Source organism: Lingula anatina, chromosome 7 (genome assembly GCF_051362555.1).
Source record: "Lingula anatina isolate TDL-2025a chromosome 7, LinAna3.0, whole genome shotgun sequence".
In the NCBI taxonomy this organism is placed as follows: domain Eukaryota; kingdom Metazoa; phylum Brachiopoda; class Lingulata; order Lingulida; family Lingulidae; genus Lingula; species Lingula anatina.
In genome coordinates this window covers 4520663-4544364 of record NC_141773.1, presented here as the reverse complement: position 1 = coordinate 4544364, position 23702 = coordinate 4520663, and the positions used below count along the sequence as shown (strand labels likewise).

Genomic DNA, 23702 nt, shown 5'->3' with positions numbered 1-23702 from the left:
TTACGAAAATGGCCGGTTTATAGCAAGAAATGAATCAGACTTATCAGGGTTGGAAACTCCTCCTAGGATTCAACCAGACAGCAGGACAGGTTACACTTGAAAGTTACCTGTCCTACCATAAACCAGCCTGTCCTCATTAAATCGACAGAACTATGATAATACAGTGCATGTATGACTATATTTAATAATTCAAGACATTTTTGAAAGTTGTTTTCTTTCAAAATTCAAAAGTCATAATACTAGTGCTGTCTTGATACCAAAAATCAATTTTATTTTTATATTCAGTTATGGTTGTTCCCCCACCCATACATCATGGATTGCAAAAATAAATAAATAAATAAATAAAATATAAAAAATAAATAAATAAATATGATGCACCTTACCAAACATCTATTAATTAAAATTATAGCAAACCATTTGACAGAAACAAAATGCACAATAGTCAATACACTCAGTACTGAAGAACAAGTATTTTAATTTAACTGAGGTATCTACATCACTGCAAATTTTCATGAAAGGAGCATTAAAATTCAAAACTGAACTGTCAAATCATTGGCATGGTAAGCAGTAGCTGCTTGCAAGTAAAACAATATCAGTTTGGTGAATAAAATTGATGAATGTCAATTAACTCGTCAAAATGTTAATTGAAAAAACTGCATTTACTCATGAGATTTTTGCTAAATAATTTCCTTTAATCATCTCCACCAGATTCACTGTATTCATTATCATCCCTCTCTTCCATGTCTGAAAAATCTGACTCGTAGTCTGAGTCAACAGATTTTGATGGTTGCTCACTTGTCACCTGAACACTGGTGCCCTCCATTTCACCCTGTTCCACATCAACAATTATCTCCTCAAATTGGTCAACAGCAGATTTGGGCTTGCTTCTTTCCATGAAAGTTGGCCTTCTTCTTGCCCCAGTGCACCACTGAGTTATTGCTGGTTTGGGGTCAAATTCTGGAATTGTGCTTGAATGTAGCTGGATTGACATTAGCAGAGTCATAGATGATGCTTTCAACTTGTTTCTCCATTGATTCTTGATCATCTTCATCTGGGAAAACCCACGTTCACACTCTGCTGTACCAGCAGGCAGTGAAAGAACTAAATCAACTAAACCTAATACATTTGAGCACCGCTCTCCATACAGCTCATTGATTGTGGCCCACGACATGACATGCACCTTGTGACTGAAAAGTGAAATCATGGATTTAACTAAAATAACATGTACAATTAATATATACAATTAATTCCAACTTAGTGCTTCTCAAATTCTATATTCTTTCATTTGCAATACAACATGAACTCTTAGCAAAACTGATACTGCTGTACATGTAAGAGTGCACTCTTAATAATATATAGCTGTGTTAACCTTAAATATGCAACCTACTTTTTATACAGTAAATTCTTTAACACTATCCATTCTGGCTCAATACAATCTACATGAATGCCTGCACCAGCCAACCTTTCCCTGAAATGTTCCATCAACACAATCACCTGCTCAATGCCAAAATCTGGAAAAAAGAATGTAGTCAATTTAGTGAGTAGGCCTACTTTCAGTTTGAATGATTCAGTTTGGATTTCCTTTCAGTTTGGTACATCATTTTACTTATATTACATTTAAATGTAGTGTTTAAACACTTTCGTATACTTCAGAAATGTTTAATGCATATAAAGTATAAGTGACCACAGCAAACAAGGCTATTTGAACCACAGACCAAGACAAAGCTACAGGATGCATTACTCAATTTTGCAATGAAATTGTTATCATTAATACCATCATCTTCATCAATACTTGTAGGCCAAGATTTGAGGTCAGCAATTCTTGTTGCACTCAACAACCCTTTCTCCACATCCTGAAATCTGTGTTCTAAACTATCAACCAAAGCACCCAGCACCCTTTTCATCTGTGCATCACAGCTGCCATCTCCAGACAGAAGCTCTCCTTGGAAAGAGTCTCCACCCTCACTTACCCTTCTAAGTGCAGGCCCAGGCCTACAAATGTACAAGTTGCTTTGTAATAAAAAAAATAAAAACATATGCTGCTAGCAAAGGGATTCAAGCAAGTGAAACTGTTAATATAATCTATAGCTAAGGTTATTCAAGCTACTAAAAATTTAGGAGCAACTATAGACTACCAGCAAGTGATGAGCACATTGAAGAAGCAAACTATGTCAACAATCACCTACTCTAAGCACACAGACATTTTACCTATTTCCTAATTTCTTGATGTTAGCAATTGTGCACTCCAGCTCCTGGTGAACTTCAAACAAACATGTTGCTCTTTTCTGTAGGCACATGGAGAGATTGGTCAAAACAGCCACAACATCAGTCAGGAAATGGGCAAATATTATCACATCTTTAGATCTCAAGAGTTTCACTAGATGCTTGGCTTTGGACTGAGTAGCAGATTGTCCACTACTTCTCAAAGCTGCCTGCAAGAAGTATGAGAAAAAATCACAAAATTTCATTAAATGTGAAAAATAAGCATACGTTTGGATTTCCTTCATCATAAGGCATTTTAACTGGTACTATACAAAAATATTTTTTCAATATTCAAAAAATATATATATTTCTCCAATAAATTTACTGCATATTTTACCTGGCTTAAATGGGTTACAAATGCTTGGTATCCCTTCCAGAGAATATTCAGGGCAGTTTGCACATGCCCTAGCCAGCGTGTACCGCCCACCCTTGTTGGGAGAGCTTGAGAGATCTGCAAGTCTACAAAATTGCTCTTCAATTGTTTCCTTTGAAGAGCACTTTTGTGGTAAAATTTAAACAAACCATCTAATAGATCATTTACTTTGGTGAACATTGGGGCTACCTGAAAAACAACAACAAAAAATCACTTACACCAAAGCAAAACTAAAGTAAAGAATAATCAGTAAATAAACTGTACTGGTATTATGGAACTGGTAGTTTCATGTGACAAAATTGATATATCTAATTTCTGTCCAATTTTGCTTTGTTTCAATTGCCTGATAATGAACAGGATGGAATAACCAACTTAGATCTACTATTTGTTGCACAAAAGTATTGACATGTAATATTCTTGTATGATAATACTTGAGTACGGATATTCTTACCTTGAGAGCCGCTTTATATCCCAATTCCACCCTATGAGAAAAGCACTGCACCATCACTGTTGATTCATTCACATTTCTTCGAAAATGTGAAATGACACCGTTTAAGTGTCCCGTATTTACTGCTGCTCCATCTCCAGCAAAGGCCACAATCCTTTCTAAAACATCCACACGACTGAACTTCAAAGCATTCAAAATTGCGTTATAAATACCAATTGCATTGGCACTCTCGCACTCCACTAGTCCAAGAAAATAACAGTAAGTGATGCCTTTAATTGTAAAGTGCACGTAAACAATCTCATTCTCTATGACAGAGATATCAGTGGAACCATCTGACATGACGGTAACAAATTTGGCTTCTTCCAATTTTTCTTCAATTTTGCGCCGCTCCACTTCCGCAATAGCGACCATAAATTCTTTGCAACTTTTGTTGTTGAGATATGTGTTCCCCAAATCCAGTCCTTTTTTCATGTCTAATTGACATTGCCAGACAAAATCGCTTATTGGTCTTGATTTTTTTGCAATGGCGTGTGCTGATCTAAAAAGTTTGTCTAGTTTGTCCACCACTGCTCTGTTCAGGCTAAGGAGGGTTTTTTCAGCCGTTGACTCTCCAGCTTTTTTGGTAATAAACGATTCGGCGAATCTGTGTCCTTCGGATTGTTCGTGAATTTTTAAGGCATCGTGCCTTAAATTTTTGCATCCATTAACAAAGGGTCCATTTTTGTATCTGTTAAATTTCCCCGGAATGTTCGATTTTGAAGAAAGCGGGCCGTAAACGGAACGACACGTGTTGCAATATAAAATTTGTCGGTTCTCGTCACATATCAACCACTTGAACTCTGCCCTCCAATTTGGAACTATTGTCCGTTGCCTTTTGTTCTGGTCATAGTCTTTACGAACCTCCGTCGCTGGTCGCTTTTCATGATTTTTTTCAGGAAGGCCAAGAAATTTTCGTAGCATGTGGGTGTTTCTAAAGACGTAGAAGTTAAAATGTACGCCACATTAGCTAGCCACATTGTCTTCTTTATCATATTACCGATGTTACCTTGCATTTGATTGGCTTATTGCAGCGAATCTTCCCGCGACAAAAGTCGGAAGTAGTCATTTAATGACGTATAACTGACCTATTTTCCCATATTTGGAATGTTCACGTGAAATTTCCCGCTGTAATAGTCGGAGGTGATGTAATGACGTATCTCTGACCTATTTTCCCATATATTTGGAATGATCATGTGATTTATATTGAAAGCATTTATATATAGTGAAAATCAAAATCAAGAAAGACGCGGTGTTTCACGCTCAGATCTATTGACGACTTCAAAGTGCGGCCCGACCACAGGACGGTCTCCAAATTATTTTTACCCGTCCTTCATGAAATTAGACCGACAAGGACGTTGGGACGGGCAGTTATTTCCAACTCTGGACTTATACATATAATAAATACTTATATCTAGTTTAAGCATACTTGCCTGAACTACCTGTAAATAAACAACAATTGCATCCTACCAATCTAGCTTAGAAATAGCAATCGTATATAAAACAAATTCCTAATTCTTCTGTGTTCAAAGTAAATATTTGAGTGAGAATTGTGAGAATTTTATTCAGATCACTGAAGTCGTTGATATGGCTTCCAAATTTTCAACTATGTAAATTAATTGTTATATAAATTCTTGTGAGTGTGGTTATAAACAGGTATGAAACGTATCACTTGGTTGATATACATATACTGAACACAATATGAAAACAGACATTGTTCTCCTTCCCTCCATATTTAATAAGTCAGTGTCAGTTAGTAGTGCGTCGAAGAGCAAGCATTTTAATTTGTGCCCGCATAATTCTGTGGTGATTTTGAAGAAATTTACGTCTGAACGATACCGCATCAGATTCAAGAAGCCATTTAACATCCGCACAATGTGCATTGACAGTGGGGTTTCATTCAGTAAACATTACTTAATACGCGGGACGCAAACGCTGATAAGTAAAAAGACAGTTATCAAACTTCGCATATTTAACCTACATACAGATTCATATGAAAAAACAACTGCAAATAAATCTACTTCACAGTTTCTCTCCCTTTATCTTATTCTCAACGTTGCCATAGGCGTTCTCTGAGAACTGGTTTAGATCGACATGGGTGGTCATTCCTTCTCTCAGTAATTTCTCCAGGTGACCAACCAAGTCCTCAAATGACGGACGACATCCGGGGTCTTGTTCCCAACACCACGTCATGAGCTGGTATCTAACATGTGAATAATATACTGTATAGTAGATAAATAAAAACACCCCAAATTTCGTGTTTCACACATTATAAAAATAAGAGTATACAAAGTCTATTGGCGGTAGAGTCCTTCTTATATCCTGGTGGCAGTTATTTCAGTCAAAAGAGCAAAATCCACACAATCATACACAAAAGAAAATAATACACTGATATTGCGAGTAAAATAAGTATATTCGTCATTTTTCCAGTATATCACTAGTATTAGTATTGAATGCAGATTTGCATGGGCTGCGCACACTATTTGCATACTAATTACAGAGGCAACAATCTCATAATGTCATGACTCCTAATATTGTCTTTAAAACGTATTTAGAATAGAAAAAAATTGTTATTCACAGTTGAATTTAGTTTCTTCGATGAGACTTATAAAGAGGACAATAAGCTAGCTATTGAAACGCCAGTTCAGCAATGACATGCTGTTAGACGCAAATTTATAGCTTACAGTTCTGAGGTACAGTGTTTAGGTTTTTTCATTCTGTGACCCTGTTCAATTTCTTCCAGTAATTCTCTTGCAGTCACCATGGCAGGGTACGGAGTCGCTCCTAAAAGGGAAAGTATTCCATTTATAACAGATTCGACTATCACTACATGTGTTTCTCTGAAATAGTGGCCTATAATGGAAATATTGCAAAATAACTATAAGCGATACAGTCATGAGCCTTTCTTGACATGTATCATGCTGTACGTCCTTATGTTTTATTATGGAGTCCTGATATTGATGAAGAAACTAAATTCAGCTCAAGATAGCATTAGACAATGATAATGTTAAGACATAAGTTCACACTGTTATCAGACCAGGATGTTTAACTTACCTAAAGGTATACGAAGGTGCCATGTGCATGTGTCATGGAAGTAGGCCTAGTGACTAAGCCGTAAATTGCAAAAAAGGAGTAAGTGATACAGTTACGTTTTATGCTGCACGTCATTTTTTACTTAAGTGAAAATTGTCATGAAATGGCCGTGTATAACTTACCTAAAGTGACAATCTCCCAGAGCAGTATACCATAGGCCCATACGTCACTCTTTGTGGTGTACACACTGTCTGACAGAGACTCTGGGGCCATCCATCTCACCGGTAAGGGGCCCTGGTATAAATGATAATTGTACGTATACAGTATTATATCCCTAAGCTCAGGGAAATAGCCACATAATTATTCCTAACCTACGATGGATATACTGTGTATGACCGGATTTTAAAATAAAGTGTTATATACAGTCTAAAAGTTTGTCTTAGTAACAACAAATGTCGATAGCAGGCGATAAAAACGTACAAATATAATTCTTAACACAACTTAACCCATAACACAAGCCTCATGAGTTGGAGTTTAAATATTTATAAAGACGTCCTTGCGTCAGCTATAAATTAACACGACTGAAGCACTGCAGCACATTTGGGAAATGAAACAAAAAGATGAATAAAAAGGTGACACAAATTGGATGGCTGCATGTTAAGAACGTTACATTGTGAATTGCGGAGGTGTTTTAAGATAATTTATTAACATTTCACGCACCTGCAATTTACTCATGTACTCTCGACTCTCAATCACATCTCTCGCGAGACCAAAATCTGCCACTTTGCACACAAGGGACTCACTGACGAGGACATTGCGGGCTGCTAGATCACGGTGAAGGAACTGAATAGGAACATGGATATATTTTAACAATATTTATATTTTATCAAAAGCTGCATAAGTGAACACGTAGTCAACGGGAACGGTGTATGTTATTTCCAATGCCTTTCCACAATGCAAGTCGCAAAATAACGTTTCAACAGAAGACACGATTGTCATGGAATTGTTTTAATCAAAAGGCACTATTAACAGTAAGCATTTACGTCATTTGCATACCCCATGTTTCGATATGTGTGACATTCCCTTGGCTACTTGCTGCGCAAAGGAAAGAAGGTCGCTGGACGTTAAGCTTTTGCTCCCTCCATGCAGGTTTCCGTATGCATTTTCACTGCGGCTATTGCGCAGAAATGACTTCAGATTCCCATTACTAAGGTACTCAAGGGATATAAATACGGGCTCTAGAATAAGCATAAAAGCAGAATGAAATGCTACCAGAATGGCTTAAATCTCCGTCCAAAACCGAACAGAATTAAGTTATTGTATCCCATAGATTCTAAATCTTCATTCCACTTTGAAAATTTAGTAAAGTTATTAAGTTACCTTCTTTAGAATACCCTAACAGTCTCACGACATTCGGATGCACTGGCAATGAAGCCATTGTCTCAATCTCTTGTATAAAGTCTTTTCTGTCTGCATCGGTGGCATTATCTAAAACACGCATTAATAAATCATATTAATTAAATTTTTCAATACTAGTAGAATATCGCATATACATTTCATAAAGATATTAAAAAGGGGCGGTCACCTGGCGCAAAATTAACCACTGAAACAGGTTTGCGTTATTGGATACTTTTTTGCATGAACTGCTTACTGTCTAATTATTTTTTTCTGTCAATTATTCAAAGCAATGTGTCTAAAATACAAAAGATAAATTTTTCCATTTCAGTCTGTTTGAGTTTTTTGTCCACCAGCGCCATGGTGAGACTGTGTTTAGGCTCGAATACAATGTTTTCATCGCTTTTAAAACGCTATTATATATACCTAGCATATTTAATCAATACCATGTGAATCAATCACTAAAGCATTGCTTTATTTTGTGTAAAATGATTTTTCTTCTCATATCAGCAACAAATCGAAAGTAAAAACAAGACAAAAAAGGCTTACGTGTAAATTCGTCACGCCCGAAAATGATTTTACCTTTCAAGAGTTTTACTGCAAAGTTACTTATTCCAGCGTGGTTTCTTTTATCTTCTGCTCTCCATACCTGCCCAAAATGTCCCTGACCGATAGGGCGTACGAGACGAATGTCGTTCAGATATTTTACCAATTCATTCCCCACTATTTCACAATAGACGTTTTGCTATGAAAAACACAAACCAATGAATTAATAAACCTTATCAGCTCAGCTATACTCAAATGTTGGAATAAAAGATTTATGTCGTTACGAAATAATATGATCCTAACACGTCTATATATTCCAAATTCAAACAAAACTACTAAAATAAAAGGTAGCGAGAGGTGCTACCTTGTCGTCCGTTGGTGATAACGGTAACTCATACACGTGAACGTTTTCCTCATTTTTTGACATTTTTACATCTGCAGTTAACCTTCTAAAACAAGCGAAGACAGAGAAAACTTTTGCGTTGCGTTTTTTCTGAAATGAACAAATTAATATTAAATATAGAACCTCAAGAAAACTATGGATGTTCTACTGTTGAAATACGTGTATATTGACACACAAGTATCACATATCAAAATACAAATACTCAACATATTACCACACCTGAATATCAGAAAAACCTTTAGATTTAAAACTGTAGTAATTATACATTAAAATTACAAAATCATGTGAAATAACATCATGGTTTATCCTATTACGTCACTTTGTAGAGTTATAATGATGATATCCCAAGTTGATGACAAACCTTGTACACGATAACTGTCACGAAGAAAGCAACAATGAGTATAGAAAGGACTCCTCCAACAGCTCCTCCAATGACAGAAGAATCGTCTGATGAAAGTACACATAATACCAAGGATAATGAAAGAATATAGTTGGAACAATAAATGTTTACTGGAAGAAACATGATTTCATTGATAACACTGCCAATCGTGTGTTAGTGATAAAAAAACATATTGCGTGTAAACAACTTCGATTTTTACGTATCATTTCATTTCAGTTTGCATATATTTAACTTACCCATATTGTTCGGTGCTCTTTTGCTAGAAAGAGCCATCACTGATTTAAAAAAAGGTTGACCATACATTATTAACCAAATTTCACATTATTCATACATTATTGGAGAGTGTTAAGAAAGAACATTAAGCTTAAATTAAATCGACATACAATTTATTGGAATCGTTGCACAATCCTTTTTTATTTTGTCCGAATGTGATTAAATTTCACATGGAAATCTTAGGGATCAACGCAAAAAAGTTTGAAAGACAAAATACAATACGCCAGGGTAATCATGCGATTGACTTGTGCGTATAATAGCTCATTCTAAATATGAACTAGTGTAAAAAACTATTTCTACGTACCAGATGATCCAATCAGTGTAGCCTCAGTAGAGGTATCTGAAAGGAGGTCAACATGTTTTTCATATTGCAATTCCATTGAAAATAAGTTAGGAATTAAAATGCAGTGGCATTATACCGAAAGAGATGTGAGAAGGTTTTTAATGATTGTAAAAAAGTATGAAACTATTTGTGAAGAAAAATTAGTAATATAAATATGTAATGAATAAGTAACTATCACAAAACTCGCTATATTCAGAGCATTTAATACGCATACCTTCCTTTGTATCCCTTACTAAGACAATAGTCACTGTAGACAAGGTGATGTCCTTGGCATCGCCTAGGATATTCATGGCACACGTGTAGTTTCCACTGTCAGATATGTTCGCCATTGGAATATTGAGTTGAAAGTTTTGTGTACCACTAGGATTGTACACATTGTCTAGAGTTATGCCTCTTTTAACACACTCCTCTCTCGTCTTATTCACTTTGGCTGATACAGCCGTGCACCATGGATTACCATTCTTGCGCCATTTAACGCTAAAACTCAAGGCTGACAAATCTCTTGATGTGCTGAAGTTGCACCACAATGAAAACGGCGTCCCGGCAAATATGTCTACGATCATAGCAGTTGAGGTGGTCGGGGTGACCTGTGTAACAGTCTGGCTTATCACTGAAATGACCAAATATATGAGCGATGGTTTTAAATCAAGTGTTTTTTCTTAAAGCTTTTCAAACAACTGATATTGCATCAACAGTCTATCAGCTGATTTTATCATTTGTGACAGGTTAAGTTATATAATGCCTTAATAAAATTCCTTTTTTTAAAGAAAACACACCTGAAATTAATAACGGTCGGAGTTCTGAAACACAGAACACGAAACCATTAACATTTTTGATGTGAAAAATACAACTATTGACTATGTAATATATTAAAATACAATTTAATTATAATACAGAGTTCAGAAAATATATATGTGAAGTCATTAAATTTAAATATGTAAAATTGAAATAATCAATGTATCAAATGACATACAGTTGAGAGTTGAAACGAGAGGCAACTTGAGGGTAAAATCTCTTTAACAGCCTCTGAGGAGCCGTTCAACATGAGAATGGTTCAAAATAAATGTTTCAACCTATTGCCCACTAACCATTAGATGATTCTCGCTGAATGTAATCGGATTAACAGGCTGACACTCCTCCTGTAGTTTCCAGCACACTCGTATAATCACCAGCTTTGTTGTATTTTACTCAACAGAAGGGGGCGTGTGAATCTGTTTATCTTATTGCATTCAACGAGAGCCCCATGAAGTCACCTATTGCGACCTAACTCATAGTGGACGCCCCCTTACTGTCTTTATATGTTAAAAGTCTTGTCGCTTGGTAAAAACTTAATGGCGTGCGCTACGTGACCTTAAAAACCCACAACAGGCATGAAAAAGATCAAAATGTATATAAGGAACTAATTCACAGACATGATATGCGTTTTTGGTGATCTCCTTGGTTTTTATGACAGAAGTTTGAATATTATGATTGGAATGTATAAGGGTTTTAGAATTATGGGTATATGTTACGGTATTATAAAACTGGGAGAATTCAAAAGAGGGAAAAATGTGCCCCATATCAAATTATGTGTAGCATCTGTTTCACATTAGCATAAAATCAGTATTTTGGCAATCTGCCCTAGCGGCCTACTTAAAAAAACAAACACCGAAGTAAGCGGCCTTTAGGATTCTCTGTGAAGCACAACTTACTAATCAAATCTCGAAAGGCTAAGCATTTATCCCAAAGTCAAACGTATGGTATGTTGTGAATCAGGCCCCAGATGCCTTCAGTCATTTGCTCCGAAAGGTTAATATGTCACTATGGCTAGCTAGGCGCCTACCTGCCTTGACTAAAACAATAATCATTGTTGGTAAGGTGATGTCCTTGTGATCGCCTAGAATGTTCATGGCACACGTGTAGTTCCCACTGTCAGATATGTTCGCCATTGGAATATTGAGTTGAAAGTTCTCTGTACCACTAGGATTGTACACGTTGCTTGGAGTTATTCCTCTTCTAACACACTCCTCTGACGTCGCATTCACTTTAGCTGACACAGCCGTGCACCATGGAATACCATCCTTGATCCATTTAATACTAAAAATCACGGCTGACAAATCTCTCGATGTACTGAAGTTGCACCACAATGAAAATGGATTCCCAGCAGTAAGCTGAATGACTAGCGGTGTGTTGGCCACAAAGATATCCTCTTTACTGAATGTAGCAAGCTGACAATTGACTGAAATACCCACACATTTATCGTTCAAAATCAAACAATAGTGAAAATATCCTTTACAGCAGTAAGGTAACATTTGTACAAAGTAACCAATTAGAAACATATAAAGTACTAAGCCTATAATTTAGAAGTATTTCAATATTTTAATAAAAATTTTGAACCGATTTAGCTTTTACTATTCTTAAAAAACGTTGAGATAAATTATTTAACGAATGTTATCTGTTTAGCATGGCGTTAGTTTCAAGATATCTCACCGCCTAGATGACAAGCAATCAGATGTATTAATAACAGCAGAGAAAAACCGTGATGACAAGAGTGTATCTTCAAAGTGGTTACTGAAAATACAAATGGTAAAGATCTTTAGTTAATTTCAATGAAAGTCTGTTTCCACAGCCATTGTCCTTAAAATCAGCGCTGTGAATCTTAACACATAAAAAACCTTTTATCCAAAATACCATTTCTATTCATAACACATTATAAACATGAGGATAACATTAGTTCTAAAGATGCCAAACTATTTAGCTGACCATACTTTTGCAGGTGTCATGAACTTAAAAACAGTTACTCACTAAATTCCATCGCAGGTGATATTGCGTAAAAGTTTTCTGGCTATTAAAATTTAAACATATCATACATGTAGGCAAAGGGTCTCTTCCGCTTTGATATGCAAATACCTGCGGACTTTGACATGTAGGATAGCCTCGCAGATGAACCTCTGACGTTGATATGGGTAGTTAAAAAAGATGGAGTGGATGTTAATGCTCGTATCTTTGTACTTTTATGTTACCTCTGAGGGTAAGTTTATTAGCTTTGAAGGGACTTTATTTAACGCTTTTGAATAGTTATTTCTTAAGTCATTTACACCAGTATTTAGGTATTCAGGAACAGTCCCATCCCTTGCCAAACCGGAAAAGTCTCCCCAATTAAAGCACTGACTACTTCAACAATTGTGTGTAGTGACTTGAGAAACAACACCTGAGTTAAAACTACCGCTCATATATTTGGTCATTTCAGTGATAAGCCAGACTGTAGCACAGAGTGAACAGGTTACCCCGAACGCTGGGAGTCCATTTTCATTGTGGTGCAACTTCAGCACATCAAGAGATTTGTCAGCCTTGAGTTTTAGCGTTAAATGGCTCAAGAATGATAATCCATGGTGCACGGTCGTATTAGCAAAAGTGAATACGACGACAGAGGAGTGTGTTAATAGAAGCATAACTCCAAACAATGTGTACAACCCTAGTGGTACAGAGAACTTTCAACTTAATATTCCATTGGCGAACATATCTGACAGTGGAAACTACACATGTGCCATGAATATTCTAGGTGATCACGAGGACATCACCTTACCAACAATGACTATCGTTGTAGTTACAGGTATGTACAGTCGTGCGTGTGTGTGTGTGTGTGTTGAAGAAAAATACATATCAAAAATTATCAAACTAAGGCAAAACATTGCTATGTGAAGATTGGATTAACAATTTCAATTTAGAAATAATCCAGGTATGTTGAAGAATGATTTGTCTTGATGCGAATTATAACACATAAAATATCAAATTTGTTTAAAAATTGTCTTACAACAATTAAAATGTACAAAATGTACAAAAAATACAAAATAAAGAGACATCAGTACCTGTATTCTCACAGAAAAGAAAGTGAGCATATTGATGAACCTTCGTGTGGTGATAATCTGCATAAATGCTGTTTGCAAAGTGTCCGAAATACGCTCGTCGTATCATATGAAAATTTTAATGGCGTGCTTTATTCCATATATCATACAAACATTTTTCAAGCAAAGTAAAGGTACTACCACCTTTTTCAAAGAATTTTATATGTATCGTTTTCAAAGAAATATACATATGTAAAATGTCCCAGCTTTAATCATTCTGTCTAAGTTAGCGACACGGAATGCAAACGCATTTTTTTTTTTTTTTTTTTTTTTTTTTTTTTGTAAAAGAGCATTTTATTATCATTACAGATCTACGATCTTTAACAACGTCATTTACAACGACACAGGCCTATATTACAAGTACGAGTATTAAAGTCAGTGCAATAAATGGTAATTATATGCTCTGCACCCCTAGACGGTAGTATTGATTTTTCTCTTATAATATTCAGTATATACTGCATGGTGATTTAAATTGAGAATAAATTGCAGATAGCAATACCTTTATTAACAGCACGAACCTCAAAATAAATCAGAAACAAAACCATTCTGTTACACTCATAAAGGTGTCCTTTCTCATAGTTTTACCTCTGCAAGTGACATATAGTACAGTCCCCATACGTTTTAATGTACATATTATAGTCAATAATTCATTATGTTAGGCGTTACGTGTCCTTTGACTAAAGACTATAGTCTTGGAAAGTGAATAAATAAACTTTTGTGTAATAAAGCAATTGTTTTAACTGATTTTAGCAAATTGTCTATATATGAAACATATCAGGGGAATGTTGAGTTCAAAAAGACATCAAAAGCCCAGCCGAGCTCTTTCGAGAAGCTCTAAATGCTGGAATGTTGCAAAGTCCTGATGAAATAAAACCAATATTCAAAAATAATCTAGAAAACATTGCATTATATGTATGGTCGAAAAGTAAAATCAACATTAGAAATGAGGGACATGGGACGAGTGTGCTATAAAATCGTGTGTGCCCATTGATTTTTCCTTCCAACGTTTCATCTATATTCACAAGTCATCTGACATCTTCATTAATCATGTCAAACTAGGTGCGACAACGTGAGATGAAGAGCACAATAAATAGCGTTAAAAAAGTAGATAACAGGGATATCTGTAGGTGGTGTAAGCATCGTCATAGATCTTTCGGATAACAGGTTTTTGTTACTTTTATGCTATAATCATTACCGCCTTCTACATATGTATGGTCTATATCTTATTTCCATACCAAGTTTTTCAAATGAAAAAAATGTGTTATTTAACGTGCCATGAAATATCAACTAACGAACAGTATCTTTTATTTTCAGAAAGGACGACGTTTCCAGTTTCTAGTATTGTACCTCGTAAGTCAATGTCAATTCGCAATTTCTCGTTTACAAGACTATCAGATACAAATTTATACTGTAGTCCACATGTTATTTAATAAGTCACTACGAAAAAGGCATATGAAAGATTAAAGATGTACTGTACGCACTTAAACTGTCCTGAAAGATATGTTCTATGCCTACATATCCTGTAAAATTTCCTGTAAAAGCAATAAAAGTTCTAATGAAGTATCTAAATGTACAGAAAGATAAGGCAGTCTAATTGACTGTCCAGCCATTTATAACTACATGATTTGATAAGAAATGGTATAAAACATCCAATCCAAGTGAGCACAGGGATGGGTCAAGCGATGATTTGTCTACAGACGAAAAATCTGAATAAATAGCAAAGCACCCCCCCCCCCCAAAAAAAAAAAGTTTACAGCGTGTTGATTATGCCAACTGTTATATGTTTTGAGTTATGAGAAAACTTACCTATTGTTCTGCTTTTAAAGAAGCCAAAAACACTGACGTGTTGTTACTATCAAACTGGTTGTATCGTAGGGGCGTATTTTTCTACAGTGTGGATTGTGATCACTTAATGATGAAACCATTCGGTCCGATACTCTCAGCTGCTTGACGAAGATTTTTTTCATTACAGCCAGTAAATCCAGTAGTTCAAAGGACCCGGCAAGTACTGGATTATCCAAAGAGACTATTATCGCCGTCGGCGCCGGATGCGGGGGAGGGGTGCTGTTGATTACCATCATCATCGTCGCGGTCACTTGTCTGAAAAAGAATAGCAAAGGGAATTCCACATCGGGTTAGTAACTTACTCTCTGTGCTGAACAGTCTACGTGACAGATTGAAGTGTAAACTAAAATTAAAGCTTGTTTAAACTTATGTAGAACAAAGTTTGAATGATTTTTTCCGCCAATAATTGATTTTTTCATATCCTATTGTTCAGATATCGACCAGATAAAGGCCACGTACAGAAAGAGTTATGTGAGTAGGACTCTTAACTGTTTTGATATGATGTTGATAAAATCAAAGGCTTCTTGTGAACAAGGCCGTCTTGTTGCAGCGGCACCAGCAGTCGCAAGGAACAGAAATCAACTAATAACATATACGTGCTAATGTTTAGTGTTATTCGATGTCTTTAACACTGCCATAACTTGAAATGCAACACATGTACTAGTTATTCCTATTTATGTACAGGGCATATTAAAAATTAAATGAACACCGCCGATCTTAAGTCTTTCGACAGCAATGCAGAGAATACCAATGAGAAGACGAAGAGCAACTTAAGTAGTGTGGCTCTTATGATAAAAAATGAGGACTTGGATTAACAGTCGACATGCATATTTTTAACAGATATTCAGTAACATTTTAGGAAGACAGACATGAAACATACCTGTAGGTCTGTGGTTTTTGATAAAATTACCCTTTAATGTAACTGCTATAAACCACTTGAAGGTATAGGTCTCATTTCAGCCTATTGAAGAGAGCGCAGAGAATGTAGATGACTGGAGGAAGAGCAACGTAAGTAGTGTGGATTTTACCGATACTTTCATGAGATAATAATTAAGCTAATGCATATGTATTTTAACAAAAATTTGGTCACATTGTTATGGAAGACGGACGTCGAGTCTGTTTTTTTTATTATTATTATTTATATAGAAGAACCCTTTGCTGAGACTACTTTTATTTTTTTCACATTTAACAACTCTTGGTGCTCTAGAGACTATATAAGAATTTGGTCATTCCAGCCCCTCGACAAGAATGTAGAGAACCTCCACTATGCTGATTTGGCACTACATGATAACCCCAAGTCGGTCAGCTCGACGGGAACAGGATCAGCTAAGTCAAAAACATTAACCGTAAACCCGAGCGACGAACGAGTAGAGTACGCAGCTGTGATGGCTTCCTAGAAAAGCGATATATGATTTCTACTTTTTACGAGATATTACGAGTTTTTTATGTTGGTCATATTTCACCTATGTAAAAAAATGTTACTTGTTGTTTACACTGGTTCCTATCATATTCACTTTTGGAGATGGTGACCTAATACATTTTGCATAGACACAAAAGTAGGCAATGTAGATAAAAATGATTACATTCCTGATGTTCTTTAGACAGAGGGATTGCATATAAACTAAGTAAAAACACTCAATACTAAAATAAACAAAAAAACTCAATACTTCTTATTAGAATTCACCGCCGGTTTTACACAATTTTCATCAATTCCCTGTATTTTTCATTTTGTTATTTATTTTTGTTTTCACAATTATTATTTAGCATTATAATGAAAACAGTAGACAAGATGTTGGAAAACTCAAATTTTCCAGATTTCAGTACCCGTCTGCTGATATACTAATGTAGCAATACATACTGGGAATCATCTGTGATTACAGATAAATTAAAACTGACGCTTAACATTAGACCCAAGCTGAGGTAACGCACTGCTAGCATATGTTTATCTGCATATATTAAATATTGCTGTATTCACCGACTTCAACAAGATGTGAACCATGGCAACCAACCTAGCAACGCGTAGATAACAGGTGCTCCGTACTTTATCTATCACATTAAGGTCACAAGATCATCTAAGCTAGGTCACTTGGGGTAACAGGGATTGTATGACAAACACGTAGTTTGGTTGAGATGTTGAATTATATTGGAATTTTACTCCTTATATAGTAATACAGACTAGTCCGATCAAAGATGTACCTAATGACCCCTTGCTGAAAATTAAGGTCCAATATGATAAGATGAATATTTACTCTGTATAGATTTTTCACTGGTAGCTAAATTATGAACAAGACAATTATCTTTTTTAGTTTAGTAAAGTTGATTTGGAAAGTGCTTAAGGGCCTATTGTATATAGATAATCGTTTTATATTTCATTTATATTTACATTTCTCAAATCGATACGTGCTTTAATAATAATAATAATAATAATAATAATAATAATAATAATTCAAAGAATGTTGTTTTGATTTTTTTTTATTTTCCAAATAATTTCATTAATAGATATGTACAATGCTTACTCAAAATTATGTTTTTGTACGTCAAAAGCCATGCAACGTATGCTTATTTTACCACACTAATAATGATACTATTTACTGGGATTTTTACGAAAATGGCCGGTTGATAGCAAGAAATGAATCAGAATTATACATATAATAAATACTTATATCATGGACCTAGTTTAAGCATACTTGCCTGAACTAAATAATCAACAATTGCATCCTACCAATCTAGCTTAGAAATAGCAATCGTATATAAAACAAATTCCTAATTCTTCTGTGTTCAAAGTAAATATTTGAGTGAGAATTGTATCCTGGCCATTTTATTCAGATCACTGAAGTCACTGATATGGCTTCCAAATTTTAAACTATGTAAATTAATTGTTATATATATTCTTGAGAGTGTGGTTATAAACAGATATGAAACGTATCATTTGGTTGATATATAAATAGTGAACACAATGTGAAACCAGACATTGTTCTTCTCTCCACACAATTTCTAATAAGTCAGCGTCAAAGAACGAGCATTTTAATTTGTATCCGCATATTCTGTGTACAGTTGTTTGTGATTTTGAAGAAATTTACGCCTGAACAATTCTGCATTAGATTCACGAAGCCTTTTACATGTAGCATCTGATCAATGTGCAGCGACAGTGGGGTTTCATTTAGTAAACATAACTTAATACAAAAGGACAATTATCAAACTCTGCATATTTAATCTACATACAGGTTCATATGAAAAAACAGCAACTAAATCTACTTCACAGTTTCTCTCCCTTTATCTTATTCTCAACGTTGCCATAGGCGTTCTCTGAGAACTGGTTCAGATCCACGTGGGTGGCCATCCCTTCTCTCAGTAATTTCTCCAGGTGGGCAACCAAGTCCTCAAATGACGGACGACGTCCGGGATCTTGTTCCCAACACCACGTCATAAGCTGGTATCTAACATGTGAATAATATACTGTATTGTAGATAGATAAAAAAAAGCCCCAAATTTCATGTTTCACACATTATAAAAATAACAGTATACATAGCCTTGACTATTGGCGGTAGAGTCCTTCTAATATCCCGGTGGCAGTCATTTCAGTCAAAAGAGCAAAATCCACACAATCATTCACAAAAGAAAATAATACACTGATATTGCGAATAAGATAAGTATACTCGTCATTTTCCCGAATATCATTAGTATTAGTATTGACTGCAGGTTTGCATGGGCTGCGCAAACTATTTGCATAAATACAGAGGCGACAATTTCATAATATCATGGCTACTAATATTGGCACACGTAAAATGCATTGAACACGTATTTTAAATGAAAATAAATTGTTATTCACAGTTGAATTTAGTTTCATTGAGGAGACTTACAAAGGAGACAATTAGCTAGCTATTGAAACGTCAGTTCAGCGTGACATGCTAATAGAAACAACGTTTTAACTTACAGTTCTGGAGTACAGTGTTTAGGTTGTTTCATTCTGTAACCTTGTTCAATTTCTTCCAGTAATTCTCTTGCAGTCACCATGGTAGGGTAGGGAGTCGCTCCTAAAAGGGGAAGTATTCCATTTGTAACAGATTCGACTATCACTATATGAACATATTGCAACGGCCATAAGCCTTTGTTGACATGTTTTATGCTGCACGTGCTTATGTTTTATTATGGAGTCCTGATATCGATGAAGAAACTAAATTCAGAGCACGAGAGCAAACAGAGCACAAGACAATGATAATGTAAAGACAATGTAAAGTTCACACAGTCATCAGAGCAGGATGTAAAACTTACCTAAAGTGACAATCTCCCAGAGCAGTATACAAAAGGCCCACACGTCACTCTTTGTGGTATATAACTTACCTAGTGTTACAATCTCCCGGAGCAGTATACCATAGGCCCACACGTCACTCTTTGTGGTATATAATTTACCCAGTGTTACAATCTCCCAGAGCAGTATACCATAGGCCCACACGTCACTCTTTGTGGTATATAACTTACCTAGTGTTACAATCTCCCAGAGCAGTATACCATAGGCCCACACGTCACTCTTTGTGGTGTACACACTGTCTGACAGAGACTCTGGGGCCATCCATCTCACCGGTAGGGGGCCCTGGGGTATATGATAATTGTACGCATGCAGTATTATATCCACATTCTTAACCTACCATGAATGCACTGGGTATCACCGGATTTTTAAATAGATTGTTTTATACAGTCTAAAAGATCACCCTAGTAACAACAATTATAGCTGGCGATAAAAACCAAAAATATAATTCTTAACGCAACTTAACGTTTAAGCTATTGCACAAAGCCTCATGAGTTAGAGTTTAAATATTTATAAAGGCGCCCTTGCGTCAGCTATAATTTACCACGACTGAACCACTACAGCACATTTTTGAAATAAAAAAAGATAAATAAACTGGAGACAAAAATTGGATGGCTGCATGTGATGTACGTTACACTGTGAATTGCGGAGGTGTTTTAAGATAATTTATTAACATTTCACGCACCTGCAATTTACTCAGGTATTCTCGACTCTCAATCACATCTCTCGCGAGACCAAAATCTGCCACTTTGCAAACAAGGGACTCACTGACGAGGACATTGCGAGCTGCTAGATCACGGTGCAGGAACTGTATAGGAACATGGATATATTTTAGCAACATTCGTATTTAACAAAAGCTGCATTAGTGAACACGTAGTCAACGGGAACGGTGTTTTATATCTATGTTATTTCTAATGCCTTTCCACAATGCAAGTCGCAAAAAAAACGCGTCAACAGAAGACAAGATTGTCATGGAATGGTTTTAATCAGAAGGCACTATTGGCAATAAGTATTTATGTCATTTACATACCCCATGTTTCGATATGTGTGACATGCCTTCGGCTACTTGCTGCGCAAAGGAAAGAAGGTCGCGCGACGTTAAGCTCTTACTCCCTCCATGCAGGTTTCCGTATGCGTTGTCACTGCGGCTATTGCGCAGAAATGACTTCAGATTCCCATTACTAAGGTACTCAAGGGATATAAATACGGGCTCTAGAATAAGCATAAAAGCAGAATGAAACACTACCAGAATGGCTAAAATCTCCGTCCAAAACTGAACAAAAGTTATTGTATCGCATAGATTCTGAATCTTCATTCCACGTTGAAAATTAAGTAAAGTAGTTAAGTTAAATGTACCTTCTTTAGAATACCCTAACAGTCTCACGACATTCGGATGCACTGGCAATGAAGCCATTGTCTCAATCTCTTGTAAAAAGTCTTTTCTGTCTGCTTCAGTGGCATTATCTAAAACATATTTTTAATTATTATATAAAATTATTTTTTCAATACAAGTAGAATTACACATTTCATGTAGTAAAAGTATTGCAAGTGGGTCAACTGGCGCGCAACAATAAATTCAAACGGGTTTGCGATATTGGATGCTTTTCTCATGTACTGTTCGATGTCAAATTCTTTTTTGTCATTTATTTAAAACACGGAATATCAATTTTGTATTTCGGTCAGTAAGACCATCAGCGCCATTATGGGATTGTGTTTGATCTCGAAAAACAACATTTTACATTGATCTTCACATGTATAAACCTGATCTTAATCAATGCCATGTGAATCAATAACACGAGAAAGAACGTTAACGTATTAAAGTGTCCCGCTGAAAATTATTTTACCTTTCAAGAGTTTTACTGCAAAGTTGTTTATTGCAGCATTGTTCATTTTATCTTCTGCCCTCCATACCTGCCCGAAATGCCCCTGACCGATAGGACGTACGAAACGAATGTCGTTCAGATCTTTTACCAGTTCATTCTGCACTATTTCACAATATACATTTTGCTATGAAAAACACAAACAAATGAATTTTAATTAAAATAAACCTTATCACCACTGCTACATACAGACGTTGAAATTAAAGATTTATGTCGTTACGAAATAGCATGATCCTAAGACTGGGTTCCCATACATAGATCGATCCATCTTTACCAGGCGTGACAGACGTTTAAGCCGGTCAAGTTGACAGCAATTCAGTAAGACTCCCCAGGGAGATAGATCCAAATATCTGTGGGAGTTGTCCCTAACACGTCTTTATATTCCAAATAAAAAAAAAATTCTTAAAATAAAAGTTAGGAAGTGGTGCTACCTTGTCGTCGGTCAGTGATAACGGTAACTCATACACTTGAACATTTTCCTCATTTTCGGACATTTTTACATCTGCAGTAAACCTAAAACAGCCAAAGCCAGAGAAAACTTGTGCATTGCGTTTTTTCTGAAATGAACGAATTGACATCTAATATCATATAATATATTCCTTTTTTACTTCAAGAAAGCTACGGATGTTCTACTGTTGAAATACGCGTATACTGACATACATGAATCATAAATCAAAATACAGATGCTCAACATATTATCACACCAGTTTATCAGAAATACCTCTAGATTTAAAAATGTAGAAATAAGTAAGTTGGTGACAAACCTTGTACACGATAACTGCCACGAGGAAAGGAATTATGATTACAAAAAGAATTCCTGCAACAGCTCCTCCAATAACAGAAGAATCGTCTGATGAAAGTACAAATAATACAAAGAATAGTTAAAGCATATATAGTTGAAATAATAAATGTTTACTGAAAGTAACATGATTCCATTAATAACACTGCCACTCGTGTTTAAGTGATACAAATACTTATTACGCATGAATAAATTCGATGTTTACGCTTCATTTCATTTCAGTTTGAATATATTAAACTTACCCATAATGTTCGGTTCTCTTTCGATAGAATGAGTCATCGCTGATAAAAAAGGTTGACCATACATTATTAACCACATTTCACATTATTCATACATTATTGGAGAGTGTTAAGTAAAGAACATTAAGCTTAAATTAAATCGACATACAATTTATTGTACTCGTTGCACAATCCTTCTTTATTTTGTCCGAATGTGATTAAATTTGACATGAAAATCTTAGAAATCAATGCAATAAAGGTTAAATGAGAACATACGCCAGGGTAATCATGCTCTTGACATGTGCGTAAAAATATGAAATATGAACTAAAAAAACTATTTCTACGTACCAGATGATCCAATTAGTGTAGCCTCAGTAGAGATATCTGAAAGGAGGCCAACATATTTTACACATGGCAATTCCATTGAAAATAATTTTAGAATTGAAATTACAGTGACATTATGCCGAAAGAGATGTGACAAATTTTTTAATAATTGTAAAAAAGTATAAAAATATTTGTGAAGCAAAAAACAGTAATATAAATATTAATAAATAAGAAACTTTCACAAAACTCGCTATATTCAGAGCATTTAATACGCATACCTTCCTTTGTATCCCTTACTAAGACAATAGTCACTGTAGACAAGGTGATGTCCTTGGCATCGCCTAGGATATTCATGGTACACGTGTAGTTTCCACTGTCAGATATGTTAACCTTTGGAATATTGAGTTGAAAGTTCTGTGTACCACTAGGATTGTACACGTTGTTTGGAGTTATGCCTCTTTTAACACACTCCTCTGTTGTCTTATTCACTTTTGCTAATACAATCGTGCACCATGGATTACCATTCTTGAGCCATTTAACACTAAAACTCACTGCTGACAAATCTCTTGATGTATTGAAGTTGCACCACAATGAAAATGGCGTCCCGGAAAATACGTCAACGATGACAACAGTGGAGGTGGTCGGGGTGACCTGATCACTCTGTGTAACAGTCTGGCTTATCACTGAAATGACCAAATATATGAGCGGTTGTTTTAAATCAAGTGTTTTTTCTTAAAGCTTTTCAAACAACTGGTACTGCATCAACAGTCCATCAGCTGATTTTATCATTTGTGACAGATAAAGTTAATGCCATATTAAAATTCCTTTTTTAAAGAATACACACCTGAAATTAATTACGGTTGAAGTTCTTAAACGTAAAACATAAAACCATTAAAATTGTCGATGTGAAAAATACAACAATTGACTATGTCAT

At 35.6% G+C, this 23702-nt stretch overlaps 4 protein-coding genes across 4 annotated transcripts; all 4 read right to left on the bottom strand.

Annotated features, from left to right (window-relative positions):
* Positions 1 to 263: 263 nt before the first annotated feature.
* Positions 264 to 2924, bottom strand: LOC147760644 (zinc finger protein 862-like). Its single transcript, XM_087018405.1, has 5 exons — positions 2600 to 2924; positions 2209 to 2432; positions 1775 to 1992; positions 1388 to 1511; positions 264 to 1187 (listed from the first exon to the last, which is right to left on the bottom strand). The coding sequence occupies exons 1-5, from the start codon at positions 2813 to 2815 to the stop codon at positions 692 to 694; spliced, it is 1278 nt and encodes a 425-aa protein (XP_086874531.1). The 5' UTR covers positions 2816 to 2924; the 3' UTR covers positions 264 to 691.
* LOC147760643 (uncharacterized) lies at positions 2920 to 4500 on the bottom strand. Its single transcript, XM_087018402.1, has one exon. It carries the CDS (start codon positions 4041 to 4043, stop codon positions 2922 to 2924), a length of 1122 nt encoding a protein of 373 aa, XP_086874528.1. The 5' UTR covers positions 4044 to 4500; the 3' UTR covers positions 2920 to 2921.
* An 11-nt stretch (positions 4501 to 4511) lies between these two features.
* Positions 4512 to 6028, bottom strand: LOC147760642 (tyrosine kinase receptor Cad96Ca-like). The gene is made up of 2 exons (XM_087018404.1): positions 5804 to 6028; positions 4512 to 5322 (listed from the first exon to the last, which is right to left on the bottom strand). The coding sequence occupies exons 1-2, from the start codon at positions 5881 to 5883 to the stop codon at positions 5142 to 5144; spliced, it is 261 nt and encodes an 86-aa protein (XP_086874530.1). The 5' UTR covers positions 5884 to 6028; the 3' UTR covers positions 4512 to 5141.
* A 12452-nt stretch (positions 6029 to 18480) lies between these two features.
* LOC106175966 (tyrosine kinase receptor Cad96Ca-like) lies at positions 18481 to 21010 on the bottom strand. Its single transcript, XM_087018076.1, has 6 exons — positions 20904 to 21010; positions 20578 to 20759; positions 20233 to 20355; positions 19721 to 19832; positions 19176 to 19275; positions 18481 to 18678 (listed from the first exon to the last, which is right to left on the bottom strand). Exons 1-6 carry the CDS (start codon positions 20959 to 20961, stop codon positions 18498 to 18500), a joined length of 756 nt encoding a protein of 251 aa, XP_086874202.1. The 5' UTR covers positions 20962 to 21010; the 3' UTR covers positions 18481 to 18497.
* Between the last annotated feature and the right edge of the window lie 2692 nt (positions 21011 to 23702).

What these genes read in the sequence shown, in the direction of transcription:
- LOC147760644 (XM_087018405.1), bottom strand. Translation starts at nt 2,815, where the DNA reads ATGTTCACCAAAGTAAATGATCTATTAGATGGTTTGTTTAAATTTTAC. An exon ending in ATCAAGAAATTAGGAAATAG is followed by an intron (nt 1,993 to 2,208) that starts GTAAAATGTCTG and finishes GTACATTTGTAG; the next exon opens with GCCTGGGCCTGCACTTAGAA. An exon ending in AAGTATTGATGAAGATGATG is followed by an intron (nt 1,512 to 1,774) that starts GTATTAATGATA and finishes TCTTTTTTCCAG; the next exon opens with ATTTTGGCATTGAGCAGGTG.
- LOC147760643 (XM_087018402.1), bottom strand. Translation starts at nt 4,043, where the DNA reads ATGCTACGAAAATTTCTTGGCCTTCCTGAAAAAAATCATGAAAAGCGA.
- LOC147760642 (XM_087018404.1), bottom strand. Translation starts at nt 5,883, where the DNA reads ATGGTGACTGCAAGAGAATTACTGGAAGAAATTGAACAGGGTCACAGA. An exon ending in AAACACTGTACCTCAGAACT is followed by an intron (nt 5,323 to 5,803) that starts GTAAGCTATAAA and finishes TTCACATGTTAG; the next exon opens with ATACCAGCTCATGACGTGGT.
- LOC106175966 (XM_087018076.1), bottom strand. Translation starts at nt 20,961, where the DNA reads ATGGCTTCATTGCCAGTGCATCCGAATGTCGTGAGACTGTTAGGGTAT. An exon ending in GTTAGGGTATTCTAAAGAAG is followed by an intron (nt 20,760 to 20,903) that starts GTACATTTAACT and finishes TGCTTATTCTAG; the next exon opens with AGCCCGTATTTATATCCCTT. An exon ending in CTGGGAGATTGTAACACTAG is followed by an intron (nt 19,276 to 19,720) that starts GTAAGTTATATA and finishes TTCCCCTTTTAG; the next exon opens with GAGCGACTCCCTACCCTACC.